Genomic DNA, 16,340 nt, shown 5'->3' on the forward strand with positions numbered 1-16,340 from the left:
GAGCTCTCGCCACAGAGCTTCCCCCAGCTGTATGAAAAGTGAAGACACATGTACAAGGAAACAGCGGAAGTTGGGATTTCTCTCCTGATTTTATTAAATCAATATGTGGATGTGTTGCTCATCCGTGCTTCAAAACGCCTTCGTCTTGGCAAAATTCCAAGAAAGGAGGAGGAAGAGGTGCCAACATGCGCAATCCGTTTGGAGCACGTGTCATTTTACGCAATCCGCGTGCTTTACTCTGAAAGGCATCACCGGAACTCCTGCTGGTGCACTCTCGCGGGCTTGGCGTCGCTTCCTCTTCGCCTCCGCCGTGCACCTCCACAGCATGTAAATGACTGAGCGGCTCCACACCGCGCACTGGTCAAGTACAGAGCGCGCAGCGCGGCGCCACGGGAGGACACGGTGCGCGCTTTTTCGTTGTTTTCAGTGGACTTTACGCAGATGAAATAGCCACCTCTTGGTTTCTTTTTGTTTTAACTGCAACGCCGTTTCATTCCTGTGGCTAAAAAAACTGCAACTCGGTCAGAATTAAAGTGTGGCTTGGCACAGGGGAGGAGAGAGACACCGATCATCCCGGGACCGGGAGTGGAAACCTGTCCCCCGAGCGCAAAGGGAATATCGGAGTCGCTCGCTGTGTGACAGCTTCGTGGAGACAGCGGGGGGGGACTGACTGCGAAGTGTCCCCCACGAGTGGACTGCTGAGACCAAAAAAGTGTGGTGGAGGGTTGCCCCCCCACACACAGCCACCCACCCACCCACCCCCTCTCCAATGCGTCGCTTCCCCGCATCCTGATGGACTGAGAACGGTGGCATTTTTTGGGGAATAGCCTTCCCTCTTTTTTTTCTTTTTTTTTTCCATCAGTTTTACCCGGTAAGTCGCGAGGAGGAGACGGGGGGAGGATATCTGTCTCGTAGAATAATAGACTAATGCATTAATGTGCCGAGTTCGTTCACTTCACGGGAGGTTGAACTCAGCCGTGTCTTTCGGAGAGGTATGGAATCCAGGCGTCCATTACGGGGCAGGTTCCAACTAGCTGAAGTATGTTATGGTGCAGTTTAAACCGTTCCATATATGACAGCTGAAAAACGACTCTCCCTGTAGCGTGCGGCGATGGGGCTTGTCAGAATGTAATCATCATGTGGATGACGGGGGTCCCGTAAAGAGAAAAGTGCCCTGGACTTGACAGGAAGGGGACCAGTGAGTCCCCCCCCCCCCCCCAGTTACAGTATCTCACGGCGCCGTGCAGGCGTATGGTAATGGGGGGGACTGGTGGTGCCTGCACAGCGTCTCTTTTAAATACAGACTGCTTTATTACAATTCCCCACAGTTCTTTTTGGATATTAACACTATGCGTAAAATGGCTCTGCCTGTTAACGTTTCACCGGCTGACAGCTCCTCGTCTCCTGCCGTTAGGACACCACTGCACGAAGTGGCGGCTTATGAATATGGATTATTGCACGCGAGTGGTCACAGATGTACGAAATTTCCTCCAATCGGATAGGAGCTCTGTTTTTATTAGATGCGTAATTCTTCGTTTTAATGCGTAAATCTCTTTACGCAGCCCTGTTGGTATTAAAACACACATAAACTGAGAGAATGAGATTTGACTGCAGCTTAATTTTTAATCAGTTTGCAATTTTTACCATGCGAGGTTGAGGTTGTGCCGCCATTTAAGTACAAGTTAATGGAGGGAAGAAGTGTCTAATTAGCTTTAAACTTGCGAGCTGCATAATTGAGTTGGGAATCCCAATTTTTTGGTTGGATGAATCGATGTTTTTCCTAATCCGGTGGCTTGGTCTATAAGTGTTCCATAGCATGAATGCATGTACAGTTTAAAGCATTAATGTGCCTGGGTGACTCGGGATTAATTATTGATTGATGGGTTTTAAAGAGGCCTGAGCCCATGTGGAGCAATTGAACAAATTACGCAGAGCACGAGGGGGAATGTTGTTCGCTGCTTTGTTTTTGTCATCCAGTTTTTTCCAGGACATGTGTAGTCAACAAGACGTCAGCATGTAATGGTTTGCATTTATGATGACAGGGCCCAATCCCTGTAATCATGGAGGCACTGACATTATTAGGGAAGATAATTACTGTGGTAATCAGATGCTGCAGTGCGAGATGGATCTCTGTCGAAACAACAAGATGCCTTTGCACTGAAAGCAAACACCTATTCGAACACAATGCATTTTTTGGAATAGGTGTTGTTGTCGTGTGGGACACAATCACAGTAAATTGGTGTGATCGGTGCGAGGAGTGTGCAGGTTTGAGAGGGGAGGGCGTTGTGAAACTTTACCAGAGCACACTGCCTTAGAGAGAGAGAGAGAGAGAGAGAGAGAGAGCCTGCAGATAAACTGGAGGAGCCTATGCGTCTCCACGACACGGAGAGAGTAGGCAGCGCCAGCCCACAGAATATTGAATCAGTCAAACATAAATAACAAAAAAAAACGGTTGGAACAAGGGGCGAGGGAGCTGAACTCTATCTCTTGCCTCTAGAGTGGGCGGATGTCATAATTATCATTTCTCCAGGATTTGCCGCGGAGGGCCCCCTCGCAGGATCACTGCAGCTATGTGGGTGTAGCGGTGGTGTCGACCCTGTAGGGCAGGCCACATCACTTCCGATGCCGAGGAGAGGAAGGGACAAGTCCCGGCGTAATTGGTGCCCGGGAAGACTGCCGGGGCGCTCCGGGAAGTTGATGGACGGTCAGGGGCGAGTTGGCGTACTTATTAAGCAAGGCCCGCGGGAGCAAGGACAATAACTCGCACACATCCACAGCCGAACCAGTAAGAGTGCAGGGAGCTCTTATCTGCTATCCCGTGTCAGAGGGAGAGAGACAATCTCCCCCTGGCCTGGACGCAACAGGTCTCCCCATGTCACATTCTCCATTTGTACCCTCATTCTCTGTTTCAGCCCCCTCCGAGCAAGAAGCAGCTTCACTTTAAGTGTCAGTGGACGCACGCGACTGTCACCCGCTGACCAAAGAGAGAGAGAGAGGGGGGGGGGGGAGTCCAACCCCTGACTGCCGCTGGTTTTATAACCTCTCGCTTTGCAGTTGGGTGCATATGGGAGGGAATTAGCTGGTTGGATGCAGCACTGTCAGAAAACCGTTCAATGTAATTATCAGAGAGGACATTCTGTATCATCTGTTTGTGCTTAGTCACACCTTGTTGCGTGTGTTTACCTCAAATGACTGAGGGGAGAAAGAAAAGGGGGCCTCTTTCGGTGCAGGGGTTTCTTCCTCTGAACCTCTCTGTCAAGAGACGTAGAGGTGGTGGTAGCTTCAGGGCCAGTGGATCTCTTATTGGAGTCTGGCGAGTCAATAGAGCTCGTGCAGGGCTCCAGAGGTTCCCTCCTCTAGAAGCACTCGTGCTCCTCACTTAAGTTCATCGCCTGTCTATCTGTCTATTTGCTGTGTGAATATTAGGAAACCGGCTGTTCGGAATGTTCAGAAAGCTGGCAGTCCGATGGAAACGCTCAGTGAGCAGATTATTGAGGACAGCAAACACCCCTCTGCCTTTGTTTGAAAAGCAACACTCCCTTCTGTTGCGTCAACGTAACGTGCGATACGCCCGTTCTCCGTTCCCCCGGCACATGCAGTGTTGTCTGTAAATGCGTTTTTAATCTTCTCTTTCTGTTATGGATGCAAGCGTGTTAAAGGTGCAGCAATCTGTCCATAACACAAACAGGGAATTACCGTTTGTTGACTTTTTTCTCCTTTTATATATTAGATTTTGATGCTTTATTTCTTGTGACACGTTTGGACAGGAGCGTTAGAATGCCTGGCCGGCGTCTGCCCCTGCCCCGCTGTGGCATTCCTACTTAATTGGTCTTGAGAGGTCCCGTTCGGTGGGACAGTGCGGGTCAGCTCGGGTCGCTGAAGTTTTGTCAAGTCATCAGACACTCAATTAACTCGGCCGTGGCACCGCATCCAGAAAAGAAAACGACCCAGCGGGGGGCAGGAAATACAAATTACCTTGACATCTGCTTTAGAGCAACTTGTCTTCGGTGACCGGACGAGACTTTAATGAAAAAAATAATTCTTCTTCATCTGCTTAAACCCCCCCCCCCACACCCACACTCACTCAGACCCACCGGGAATCGTCCTCATGACTCGCACATCAAATCAAAACTGTCTCTTGAACATCCAGTGGAGCTTCATAGTGTAGATCTCATTGGAAGTCGTTAATTTTTGTGTTAATTACCATTATTCAGGCGCATGTCCTCATGTGCTGGCAAAACACAAACAAACATCTCTTTGTATGCAAATAAATGATCATTTGCATTTTTTTTTTTTTTTTGCAAAACTTGCGTTGACTTGATATATCTCTCGGTCTTCCCGTGCTCTAACCAGCTCATCCAGTTGGGGACTGTCAAGTGGATCCACGCACCACCAGTCGTTCCCCCCGCTTGTGTGAAACTCCGTCTCCATCTGTGTGCTGCTTAAGTCGGTGCCGTCTTCATTCTGGCAGCTCCACTGAGTCGTGTTACGTCCATTGATCTTACTCTGGAGTTCCTTCAGGGCGAAATTTGCATGAGGGTGTCAGACGGGGGCTGGGGTTTCACTCGTGTGGGCCCCCACTCGCGTCGTGAAGCGACCTATACCGATCCCGGTAAACATGATTCATCCCCGTGTCAGAGATAAGGAGAAGGCAGAGCTCAGGAGCAATCGAAATAAGTGGGCGTACGTGAGCCAACCTGCGATTTTTTGAGACTTGCCTGTGCACGTTTTCCAAACAGTAAAGTATAGACGGTGACTTTGTGCTAATCCCCTGTCGAGGTATTTGTTTTTTCTACATAACAAAAGCGATAGAAACTAGGGATATCCTTTACTAGGTCAGGGCACTATTCTTTTTGTTTATTTACATCTCTCGCTATAAATATTTTTGTATTCCTCTCAAGGACATGCTTGGACGCAACATATTCAAACATATATCGACTCTATCACATATGAAAGGGTACAGCTACCTGCCAAAATGTACAGATTCAATTTGGACAGTAATGATGTCCCTGTAACCATCAGTGAAATGTAAAAAAGGAACTCAAACACAAACAGATCTCATGCAGTACTGTTTCTAGTTTTTATTTTTATTTTATTATTGGACTAATTGTCACTTAGTCAGATTTAATTCATGACAAGTAGCTTCAACCATTAGCCGCAGTTAAGGGACAGAGCCCTGGGTTTGCATCCTTTATCGCGTCCATGTTACGTTTCGTCTTCTGGAAGCTTACAGCTACGTGTCTGCCAATTAGGGATGCCACGAACATGAGACCTGTATGCCTCACACTGTGATCTGTCAGCAAACAGCTGGTTGTTGTGGGTGTGCTTACAGTGTGCTCACACAGTGTGTTTGTGTGAGAAGTTCAGGGACATGGGCTCCCAAGTCATTTTCCGATCACACAACAAACCTAAGAGACTCGTGTTTGGTTGGACTGACACGGCAATTAACACAAAAACATCCAAACAGCCCAATTATTTCCTGTTTTCCAGTTTATGGCTTTTGTTTTTATTGGCTACTTTGTGATATCAAATGAAGTTTGCCCATCGAATTACATGCATATTTCAAGAGACAATGTAAACCATTGAATGAGCCGCCTCTCGGCCCTGTTGTCGTTGACGCTCCAGAGCGTTCCGGGCCGTGCCTTGTTTTTTTTCCCCATAGGGTTTATGCTCAGTAAGCAGGTCTGTCCGCCTGTAACGCTTGGCTCCTTTCAGACTGAAGCATGCGAATCAGAGAGCAGATCTACACCTATTTCTGGAGTGAGTCACAAGACTGTCATTACGATCCACCCTGTGGCCCTGTTTTCCCGCTGTGGGTGGATTTCTTTTTGAAAATAAAGCAATTCCAACAACATGAGTTCTGAGAAAAGTATTAATTATTTGTTAAAACTTCTAAAAACGACTAGAACAAAGTTATATATATTGTAACAGGATGTTTTCATCGCCTTTTCATAGTTTTGTCTATGAATGATTATAACCAAATACATTAATCCATTTCTGTTTGCTGCATAGCATTCATAAATCTATAACACAATCCCTCATTCATGAATTAGCCTGTTAGCTGTATTCTAATCGGAGATGACGGTGAACAGAACACACGTGGTGCCATGCTGCGTTCAAGATCATCATCGAACTGTAGGTCTTTTGTTGTTGTTTAGATTGAGAGAGCCTTTGCAGCCAATTATAACCAAGATAATGCTGCTGTGCATCAGTCATGAGGGAAACTGTGTTCGAAGCAATTTTTTTTTTTGCTAATAATGTGCCAGAATATCCAGATGATGCTGTATTGTGTACTCTGAATGAATTATCTACAATTTACCAGCCCTGCCGGGGCCGGTGAGTCACTAGCAATAGCAAGCATCCCTCTTTTTCTTTTCAAGGGACAATTAAGTCCACTGGAAATATACATCTGTTTGGTGCAGATGTGTTTTTTTGTTTTTTTTCCCCCCTAACAAATGCACCTTGACGCCACCGTACACTGGTGTAATCCGCCCCGCTCATTTCTGGAGAACTAATTACTGCGCATTAGTTAAGCAGACCGTTTGAAATGCAGGCCTGCTAAATCACGCTTGCCGGGGGGAGCCGAGCCGTTTCCCTCCCTCCGCGCACACAGTCTTTGTGCCGCTATTGTTAGTCGTATCGTGCATATGTTCTCAATCAGACGGCGAGGCCCACCGGCGGAGAACGGTCGGGAGGCGCTGCGGTACACGAAGGGAGGCGCGAGTGAACCTGTTTCTGTACTTGGAACACAGGTAGATTAGGTTCCCCCCTCTGTAAGGCTGTTTCAGTTCATCAAGCCCCGCTGCTCACACTGCCCACTCATCGCGCCAGCTGTTAGAACTGCTGCAGGACATGAGAGGGAGGACAAATGCTGATCTGTCTCTCTAAACAGGCCCTCCGATGACATTTGTAAAGACGCCCCCCCCCCATGTAACACCCAAGCGAGCACGGGACGTTGTCTTCGCTCCCCTGGCCACCGGGGCCGTGTGCTCACACCGCCGCTGCCAAAGAGAATCGTTATGTCTGCATGGCGGAGCAGCTGACGGAGGGACTATGGGACGCTGCAGCCTGACTCCTATCCAGGTGGAGAATGTGGGGTTGATTTAGAGGCACACATGGTTCGGTCCGGTTTGGTTTTGAGTTTCCGGGTGAGCTGCGAGGAGGGGGGGGGGGGGGCTCGGCGGGTTTCTCAGAAGGAGAGCAGATGGATAGAAAAGATAAAGCCACTTTTTGAACTCGCTGGAGCGCGCGCCTTTCTCTGCACCTCCCCTCAAACACCAGAGCCGTGTGCCATTAGGTGCAAGCCAGCCACCGTGAGAAGAGAGGGTATTCTCCGTACCACAATATTGCACATACTCATACCCTTCCCCACAAAGTTCTCACTAATGAGTGTAAGAAAAAGACTCTGTTTGAAAACAAAGTGTGCCTCCTCGGAGTCCTGCATCATTGTGTTTGATCCTTGTTACGGAGAACAGATTACATCTACATGTTTTATATACATAGATGATACGCCCGTATATTAAACACCATTTATACATTCTGACAGGGGACCTCAGACTTGGGAGAATTAGAACTTACTCCCCACCAGCCTGGTTCCTGTCAAGACCCATAAATCACCAGGACTGCAGGTAGCCCAGCAATGAGGAGGACCGAGGTCATAAAATGTGAAGGACCGACAGTTGACTGCGAGGGCCTTTCGAAAACGAGCCGAGACCCGAGAAACTTTCCGGGGAGTATCCATGAGATATCCACTCACGCGATGCGTCTGGAACGCAAACGCGGAGTGACTGTTATCAGTCTTGACGGAGCTAGGAGGACGGCTCTATCTGTCGGGTGCCACTAGGGATAACAAGCCTTTTATTCTCCTACATCAAGTTGCCTCACGCTACACAAAAAGGAATTAGACTTCTGCCTTATGGGCTATTTGCGGTTCCGGCGGGCTGACTTGACTCACTCTGACAGTGACGACAACAGAGCATGACTACGGGATGTGTTCATGTTATCTCAAAAATAATGTCTCCGACTGTCAACTGAAAAATGCGCACGCTAATCGGTCCAGTTCAAAACCCAGGTGTGTGTTTTGTTTGTCATCGACCATGCTTTTAATGTGTGCGTGCAAACTATGACAAATGTATAGGGGATAAAAAATACTGCAGTGCTCTGGATGTCTGGTGCATGGAGCGTGCTAAATCGATGGAAAGCAAGGGCACCGGGCTTTTCAGTAAAGAATACATGTTCCAGACGGGGGACCTCTTGCTTTCCAGCTGTGGAGCGAATGCCACTGACTTTCAGTTGTCTGTGAGTGCGTCCATTAATCCTGAAAACAGGATGGATTGAGAAGGAGAGAATATCAATATGATGATTGTCAGTCTCGATTCAATTGCGGTTTTTTAATGCGAGTTCACATTACCACTGGTTTCTCTCGTGAGACCGGTCGTAACAGTGAATGTAATATCTCAAGCGTAACTACCGCTTTCGGTGGCGCAAAGGTAGACGGGAGAAAATGAAATTACATAAAGGACTAAATAAACAAGCACACAAGGCGTTGGCTGCCCTACTGAAGTGCCTATGAGCAGGACACAAACGTTTTAACAGCAGCAGGACTCGGCTGTCGCGTACACAAACGTGGACAACATGAGGGCTTGGTCTTGCAGCTGAATTAGACATGTGACCCTTATTTTCAAGGCCTTTTAGACCAATAAAATAAAATAAAATAAAAAAAGCAACTTGAACACACCAATGGGAGTGGTGTGGAGGCTTGTTTCTGTTTGTCCACCCCATGGGGACGCTCTCTCCCTGATTCATTGCCCGTTAATATCGGTGGAGCCTCTTAAGCATTCCGTAAAGTACATTATGTGCAGTGATCACTTGGTGGGCATAGTTAAGTCTAATCAATATGCACAGGCAGCAGTTTCTCTGGGTTTTGTGTTGGACAGGGACGGTGCAGTAAAAACAGTGGCTGGTCCAAAGAAAGTGTGAACATGTCACTTATGGGTGTGCAAGTGGCAAAAGCCCAGTGTGTATATCCCAGAGCCTGGAGAGGGGCTCGGTGGGTGATAAATACTCCATCGACAGAATTCTCCCCTCCACTTTGCCTCCGCTGATTTTCCTCGTGAATGATGGGAGATCTCATAGGGCTTCGGTGGATCTCTAATTGAAGTGTCTGAGCAGCAAGAGATGCACATTTGAATCTGGGAGAGGAGAGAGTGTGCGGCGCGAGAGGGCTGGCACCGGAAGAGCTTTTCATCTCCCGCGCCCCGTCACGCCGAGTCCCCCCATGCAACATTGATTGCCTGGAAAAAAATGGGATTCGGTTAGACGAGTCTGTTTGAAATACAGAACAAAGATTGCACGAGGCTGATGCCTTTCCATATCTGCCCCTCAGCGGCGTGTTATCGTGCAGCGGGCGATAGCATCTGTTAATAGCCTTTGTTTCATTTCCTGTTGTCTTACGAGCCATCGGGGGTCACGGAGGTGAGTGCCTCGGGTGCCGTGACCACCGCCGGCCTCCTGAACGAGGAGAAACGCAGACAAATGATGGAAAATGGCGAGAGATGTTTTTTTTGGCAGCGGCTTTGAGAGCTCCTTCGCTCCGTGTCATTACTGTCAAAGCAATGCTTTTGTAATAAGTCGGACAAATTATAATTCGGCGTCTCATTATATTCTCCGCCGCATTATCTACCGTTGAGAAACGTGGCGGATTTGACCCCTGTCGCCGATAATAGCTCTGTGTCCTTTGTTCAAGATGGTAATTTTCCTAACTGGTCCTTTCTGGTTTGCCATTTGAACTTCACATTGTTCCTCTTTTCAAACCCTTATCTGCCCTCATGTCTTATATTTCCGAATATTATTTGTTATTCTTTAAGCATATAGATACAACATCAATGAACAGCTATGAAGTGTTGGTCAAGACTGCGTAATTAAAGTCTAATGGTTTATAATGCAACATACCTGGTTGTTTTTGTATAATCATATGGAGATTTAAAATGGGTGATTGTCGCGATGAATAGATGGATCACATTATTATTTATTTAAGTTCGAAGAATTTCTTTTTTGTTTTTTGCTCCTGAGGGAAGGTTGTGGTTTTAAACACCCCTCTATGGGCAGAGGGTGTCAAACACCTGATAAACAGATGACAGATGTGACCATTTGATAAACCACTAGAAACTGTTTTTTGTTAATGAGTTATAATTAGATGCCCTTTTTTGGAAAGATTGCTCAATAGTGGGTCTCCCTATTCTTGTGCTGCTGTGCACACCGACTCCGAGCACTGGCCGTCCCCAGGGGCGAGAACAACTAATTACTCTGGGGTAATCTGTCTGATGTTGTGGTAATACCTATAACCGATAATTATGTACTTTATGTAACCCTCTGTAGATGGTCATTCATTTGTATATTTCATATTGTAACCGGAGTGTTTTAACATTTATCTTCTTGTCTGAAATTTGATGTGATGATGACCGTTTCCTATCCCCCCAGTGTTCTCCGTGACATTTTAGTGTTTTCATGTTACGTCGCCTCTTGGTGTACGATTGTAGAGTTGGTAAACAATCTATTGTTCTGTAGTTTGGGATGTTTTTTCATAACACCATAGAATTGACCATACATCCACATTTATAAGATGTGTTAAGCAGTGCCACTGGAAATTAGGATCCCCCTGAAAGCCCTATTTGGGGGGAAAAGGGTTTTCTCTCCAAGGTCAGGTCGAATCCTCGGGTGCATGTGGGGCAAACCAAACTTCTCTGAAGTACCTACTGTAAATCTGATAGGGCACAACGTTGAACTTTAAAGGCAAGTATTTGGTCAGTATGCGTTGAGTTTGAATAAGGCTCGCCTTGTCAATTCAGAAATCAATTTTCGGGTTGCTAATCACATTTTTGTTTACGCCAACAGAAGTGTTTTCTTGACATCCTTCCAACTCTTATCCCTTTGAAGCGCTATCTTCTTAGGGTGGATATTTAGTTATCCTCGATCACGGGAAGAATCCATCTCATGACTTGCTCCACCACTTCCCCCTTGAGTGGGTTGCAGCCTTTTGATCCATTGGGATTCCAGTCAAATTAGTGGGATGGATTTAGATGTGTTGCTGAGGGGCCCGCGTCGATAACAAAAAACCACATGTCGGTGTTTCCCCCACGTCTTTCGACAGAAGTCCTGCTCACGGCGATGTTGGTTGGTTCGGGGAAAGTTTGGAGCTTCGTATAGTCAGGCAAATCTGATGGATCGACTTCAGCTTGGCTTGTGATCAGTCCACTCGAGTCTTGAGCTAATTGGGCGAACAGTAAAGCCATTAATTTCCAGTGCCGAGCTGAACGTAGCTGTAGCAAGGACTCAAAATGGCCTTAACTGACTTCTGCATTTGTATGACTAACACCGAGTTTTTTTGTTATGTACCATTATCCCACTGTGAGTCACCGGGGGAGGCGATGCTGTCTTAATGTCATCGCTCACCCTGTGAAATGTATTTACACATCGCTGAAATTGCCGGGGTCCGTGCGGATTCAGATGACTCTTTTATACGGATTATTAGGATTTCCATTATCGGCTACACTTGGTTTAACGGCCATTCTTCACGTCCACACGGGGAAGTGTTGCTCAGCAGCGTGGAGGCCTCATAGGGGTAATAGACGAAGAAAGAAATGCCACTATGATCATGATGAGCTCATCACGATGCATTTAGATTGGCAAAAAAATAAAATCTGTGGAATAGTAGGATTGTGACGCCGGTTTGCTTTTTCACCCTATATATATTTCATGCATTTCCGCCGTGTTAAGGCAATTTGACACTACACAAATGCTTCCCTCCAAGACAAGTGTGACTTCCCTCCATGCATATGATGCCACCCATTAATGTCAATGTCTCTGTTGTTACACTTTCTAACACGGCCAAAGTTCAAGTATTGTAACAAATTAAATTTTTATCCCTGGTATTGCACGTCACTCCGTCTCCGGGCATGTAAATAGAATGATTATTCAGAAACAGGCATTTAATTCATGTCATCTTGTATAACAACGGTCATATAATGTTGTGTTTTCTCTCCTCCCCCCCAACCACCCCCACCCCTTCTGCCCATGCTTCTCTCCTCCACAGATATCTCAGCCCGAAATGCTGCCCTGTATTATTTCCATCGCCTTGTTTGTCACTGCGGTCCAATCCCAAGATATCCATCCCTCACAGGCATCATCCGCGATTAGCGAGTCTTGTGACTCCCTGTGCTCCTGCGAGTGGAAAGATGGCATCCTTCATCTTAACTGCGAGCAGAGAAACATCAGCAAGATCTCCCAGATCAGAGTCCCGGCAGGTGTGCCCTTCCACCTGAACCTTTACAAAAATGACTTGGTTGAGCTGCGTGCGGAGGAAATGGAAGGGCTTAACACTGCCCTGTCGCTGCACATCGGGGGTAACAGCATACAGGAGCTGGAACCGGGGGTCTTCAGCACTCTGAGTTCGCTGAAGAAACTCCACATCAATAGCAATTTCCTCGTCACCTTGAAAGAGGACACTTTTCAAGGCCTGGTGAATTTGGAGTTTCTCCAGGCCGACACTAATTTCATCCGGGTCATCGAGCCGGGGGCCTTCAACAAGCTGATCCGCCTCAAGGTCCTCATCCTGAATGATAACGCCATCGAGTTTTTGCCCAACAACATTTTCCGGTTCGTGCCCCTCACACACCTGGACCTGCGTGGGAACCAGCTCCAGACACTGCCCTACGTCGGGTTCCTGGAGCACATCGGAAGGATAATGGAACTCCTCCTCGAGGACAACGACTGGCTCTGTGACTGTGACATTTTACACTTGAAAATATGGATGGAGAACATGAGGGCCCAGTCGGCAATCGGGGACGTGGTCTGTAGCACACCGCAGCACCTGAAGGGAACCATCCTGGCAAAGGTGAAGCGGGACGTCCTGTGCCCGTCCCACGCGGACATCAACCTGGAGGAGCCGTCAAAGTCACTGGATATGGTTGTCACTCCCTCGTCCAAAGGGTCTCAGAATCCGAAGTCCAAAGACGACGCCAAGGCCCCGACCCCCTCCCACGTCCCTGGCAGTCCCTGTGTGGAACACTGCTCCTGCCACAATCACCCCGTGGCTGGGTTTCTGATGCATTGTCAGGACAGAGGAATCCAAAAGGTGTCAGATATCGGAATACTCCAGCAGAGCCCCACGAAGCTGGTCATGACGGGAAACATGATCCAGAAGCTCTTGAAATATGATTTTGTCACGTACGACAGTTTGGAATTGCTCAACCTGGCGAACAACAGAATTGATTACGTGGATAATGAAACCTTCCTCAGCCTGAGCAGTTTGAAAAAGCTCTACCTGAATGGCAACAGGATTGAAAAGCTGTCCTCCACAATGTTTGTGGGGCTGCACAACCTTGAGTACCTGTATCTGGAATACAACCTTATCAAAGAGATCGCTCCGGGCACATTTAATCCCCTGCCAAACCTGAAGCTCTTGTCATTAAACAACAACCTGCTCAGCTCTCTCCCGGCGCAGATATTTCGCAACGTGCCCCTCACCAAGTTAAACCTGAGGAAAAATCTACTCATGCACCTGCCAGTAAGCAACGTGCTCGATCAACTCGACGCACTCGAGCAGATTTATTTGGAGGACAATCCCTGGGACTGCAGCTGTGACTTGCTCAGCCTCAAACAGTGGGTGGAGAAGCTCCGGAAGGACACGGTGGTGGGTTCCATTTTGTGTCACACCCCAAAGAATGTGATGGAGGCTGAGCTGAGGAGCCTGCGTCACGAGATGCTGTGTCCTGGTCTGGGGACATACTACCCGGGTGAGGAGGAGAGTGTGACAGCCACGCTGGGGCCTGACAGCATCGGCAAGGGTTTGTTCAGCCCCCTCACGGACACTGTCCCACTCTCTGTGCTCATCCTGAGCCTCCTCATTCTCGCCCTCATGGTAATATTCTGCTCCGCCGGGCTGGTGGTGTTTGTGGTTCACCGGCGGCGAACAAGGGCCAAGAAAAAAGCGTCGGAGGAGCCACCGAGAGAAAACACCAACAGTAGTCCCATCCACTTGCATTACAGCATGTATGGGCAAAAAACCACGCACCACACGCTGACCCAAAGAACTGGGTCTGCTACTCTGTACGAGGACAGATCACACAGTCCCATTGTTCAGATCTGCCGCAACCCCACCTACTGCTCGCAGCACAAGGAACATGACGCAGATCTGGATTATGGCCTTGACGAGCCCAGCGGCAAGCATCACGTCTGCCGGAGCATCATGGAGAAAGAGAACACTTCTCCCCTGACGGGGAACCCCGGCTCAAAGTTCAGACCCATGACCGGCGAGTGCCCCGCGGAGTTTGTCACGCTTGGGAACCCCAACTCTTTGTACAGGAACATCCTGGAGAAGGAGAAGGAGCTGCAGCAGCTCGGAATAACCGAGTACCTGCGGAAGAACATGCCCCAGCTCCAGTCCGCTGTGGACATGCATGTCCCGGGGCACCAGGAGGAGTTAAAGCTGATGGAGACAATTATGTACTCGAGGCCGCGCAAGGTCACGCTAGAGCAAACTAAGAATGAGTACTTTGAACTTAAGGCTAACCTGCATTCTGAGCCAGACTACTTGGAAGTGCTGGAGCATCAAACTACATTTAACTGAGCTTAGGCAGAAAGAAAAAAAGAAATATATATATATATTGTGTTTTGAACCAAGTGCCTTGTCCCGTTTGCCCTGCTGTACGTTCCACAGTGTGAAATATGTATCATGGGCACATCACTTTAAGTTTCACAGTAGCACAGAATGTAACTGGGTTATTTTTGTTGTTTTGTTACTATCTATTGACAGCCATTCTATGTAGCTGGTGAAAGGTGTCATATATATATTTTTTGGGGCCAAATGTAACTTACAGGAAGCCGTCGCCGTCTGTTGAGCAGGCCTCTTTGGAATCCACTAAATCAAGGTTTTATGATTGATTAAATGTTCATGGCTTTATCACAGCCAAAGGAATTGATCCCCCCCACACACACACACACACCCTACATCGGAGGATAAAGCAGATGTTTGGGAAGAAACGAGTGAATTTCAATCACCACTTGACCCAGAAATGCTGTTAAATAGGTCTATCCTGGCTCAGTGTGACCTGATTAGACCCCCCCCCCCCCCCCCCCCGTCAACACAAGCCAGATGGAAAGCTGAAACCAGAATGCTCATTGTGCCGTGGAGTCAGCAAAAACGTCAACTGTACATTTGACGGACCTATAGCGCCGCGCCGCTGCAGCCACGGGGGACGTTTTATTTATTTTTATACAAACTGGTGATGTGTTTGCGGACAGTTACGCTTTGTTTTCTCTCAATCGGTAAATAGAGCACTTAAAAAGTACAGTATATGATACACGACTGTAATCTTGTACAAAATGCATTGCACTAATCAAATGCCATAAGATGGTGCATGACAATCAACGTCCTGCTGAAACTTTACATGTTCTGATTTGTTTTCATTTCTGCCAGAAAAAAAGAAAAATGAACTCGACATGTGTATGATTTGTGTGTTTTTGTGTGTGTGAGAGCGAGAGATGGCGTTTGATGTCCCTGTTTTGTGTCCGACTATATTCAAAAAGCATTCAGGAGCGTCGCACACTCTCCTCCGTGGAACTGTTCTGAACTGATCCCAGGGCGGCGGGGGGGGGGGAGGATATTAATCTATTAGCACATGAATGGTTACTGACGAGCAACGTTACTACCCCCCCCCCAAAAAAAAAAAAAAACACAAACTCAGCTCGTGCTCAAACCAGTGGACTGCTGGGAAGTGACATTTTTTGCAACTGTGGACATGTCTGGGATTTATACCGCACACTCATTCAACTTCGAAAAACGGTTCATGTAAGCACACACTCTGTAGCTTTTCTACGTAACTAGATTGAATTATTTATTCTGTATATTTTGTATATACTTCTGTTCCATTATATCTTTATGTTTTTTTTTGTGTGCCTTCAGTGCTTGTACAGAATATAAACAGAAGTTGTAACTGATAAAGAGGAAATAAAGAAATTGCAATGTCACGTCAAGTTGGAAAATTCATTTAGGAGGAGCTCATGTGCAAAGTGGAGCCTCGACTAATATGACGCTTCGGGGCAGATGCAGAAATAAGGGAAGATAAATGTTCCTTCATTTTTAAAGTGGAAATGTAAAGCTGAGATGTGACACATTACAGAAATTATGATAATGTTGAAGTGATATCTGGTTGTTGCTGCTGTTTGTCAGCTGGTAATGAATTAAAAGCAGGGGATGATAGTAGTAGACTTTTACCTGATCATAACCCCCAACCATCCGTAGATATATATTGAGAATAACATAAATATAATTATTTATAAAG

The 16,340-nt window shown here is 47.2% G+C and overlaps 1 protein-coding gene across 1 annotated transcript; it reads left to right on the forward strand.

Annotated features, from left to right (window-relative positions):
- Window positions 1–368: 368 nt before the first annotated feature.
- On the forward strand, window positions 369–16,026 carry slitrk6 (SLIT and NTRK-like family, member 6). The gene is made up of 2 exons (XM_062380146.1): window positions 369–871; window positions 12,092–16,026. The coding sequence occupies exon 2, from the start codon at window positions 12,107–12,109 to the stop codon at window positions 14,624–14,626; it is 2,520 nt and encodes an 839-aa protein (XP_062236130.1). The 5' UTR covers window positions 369–871; window positions 12,092–12,106; the 3' UTR covers window positions 14,627–16,026.
- Window positions 16,027–16,340: the final 314 nt, after the last annotated feature.

This window comes from Platichthys flesus, chromosome 22 (assembly GCF_949316205.1).
Source record: "Platichthys flesus chromosome 22, fPlaFle2.1, whole genome shotgun sequence".
Lineage (NCBI taxonomy): Eukaryota > Metazoa > Chordata > Actinopteri > Pleuronectiformes > Pleuronectidae > Platichthys > Platichthys flesus.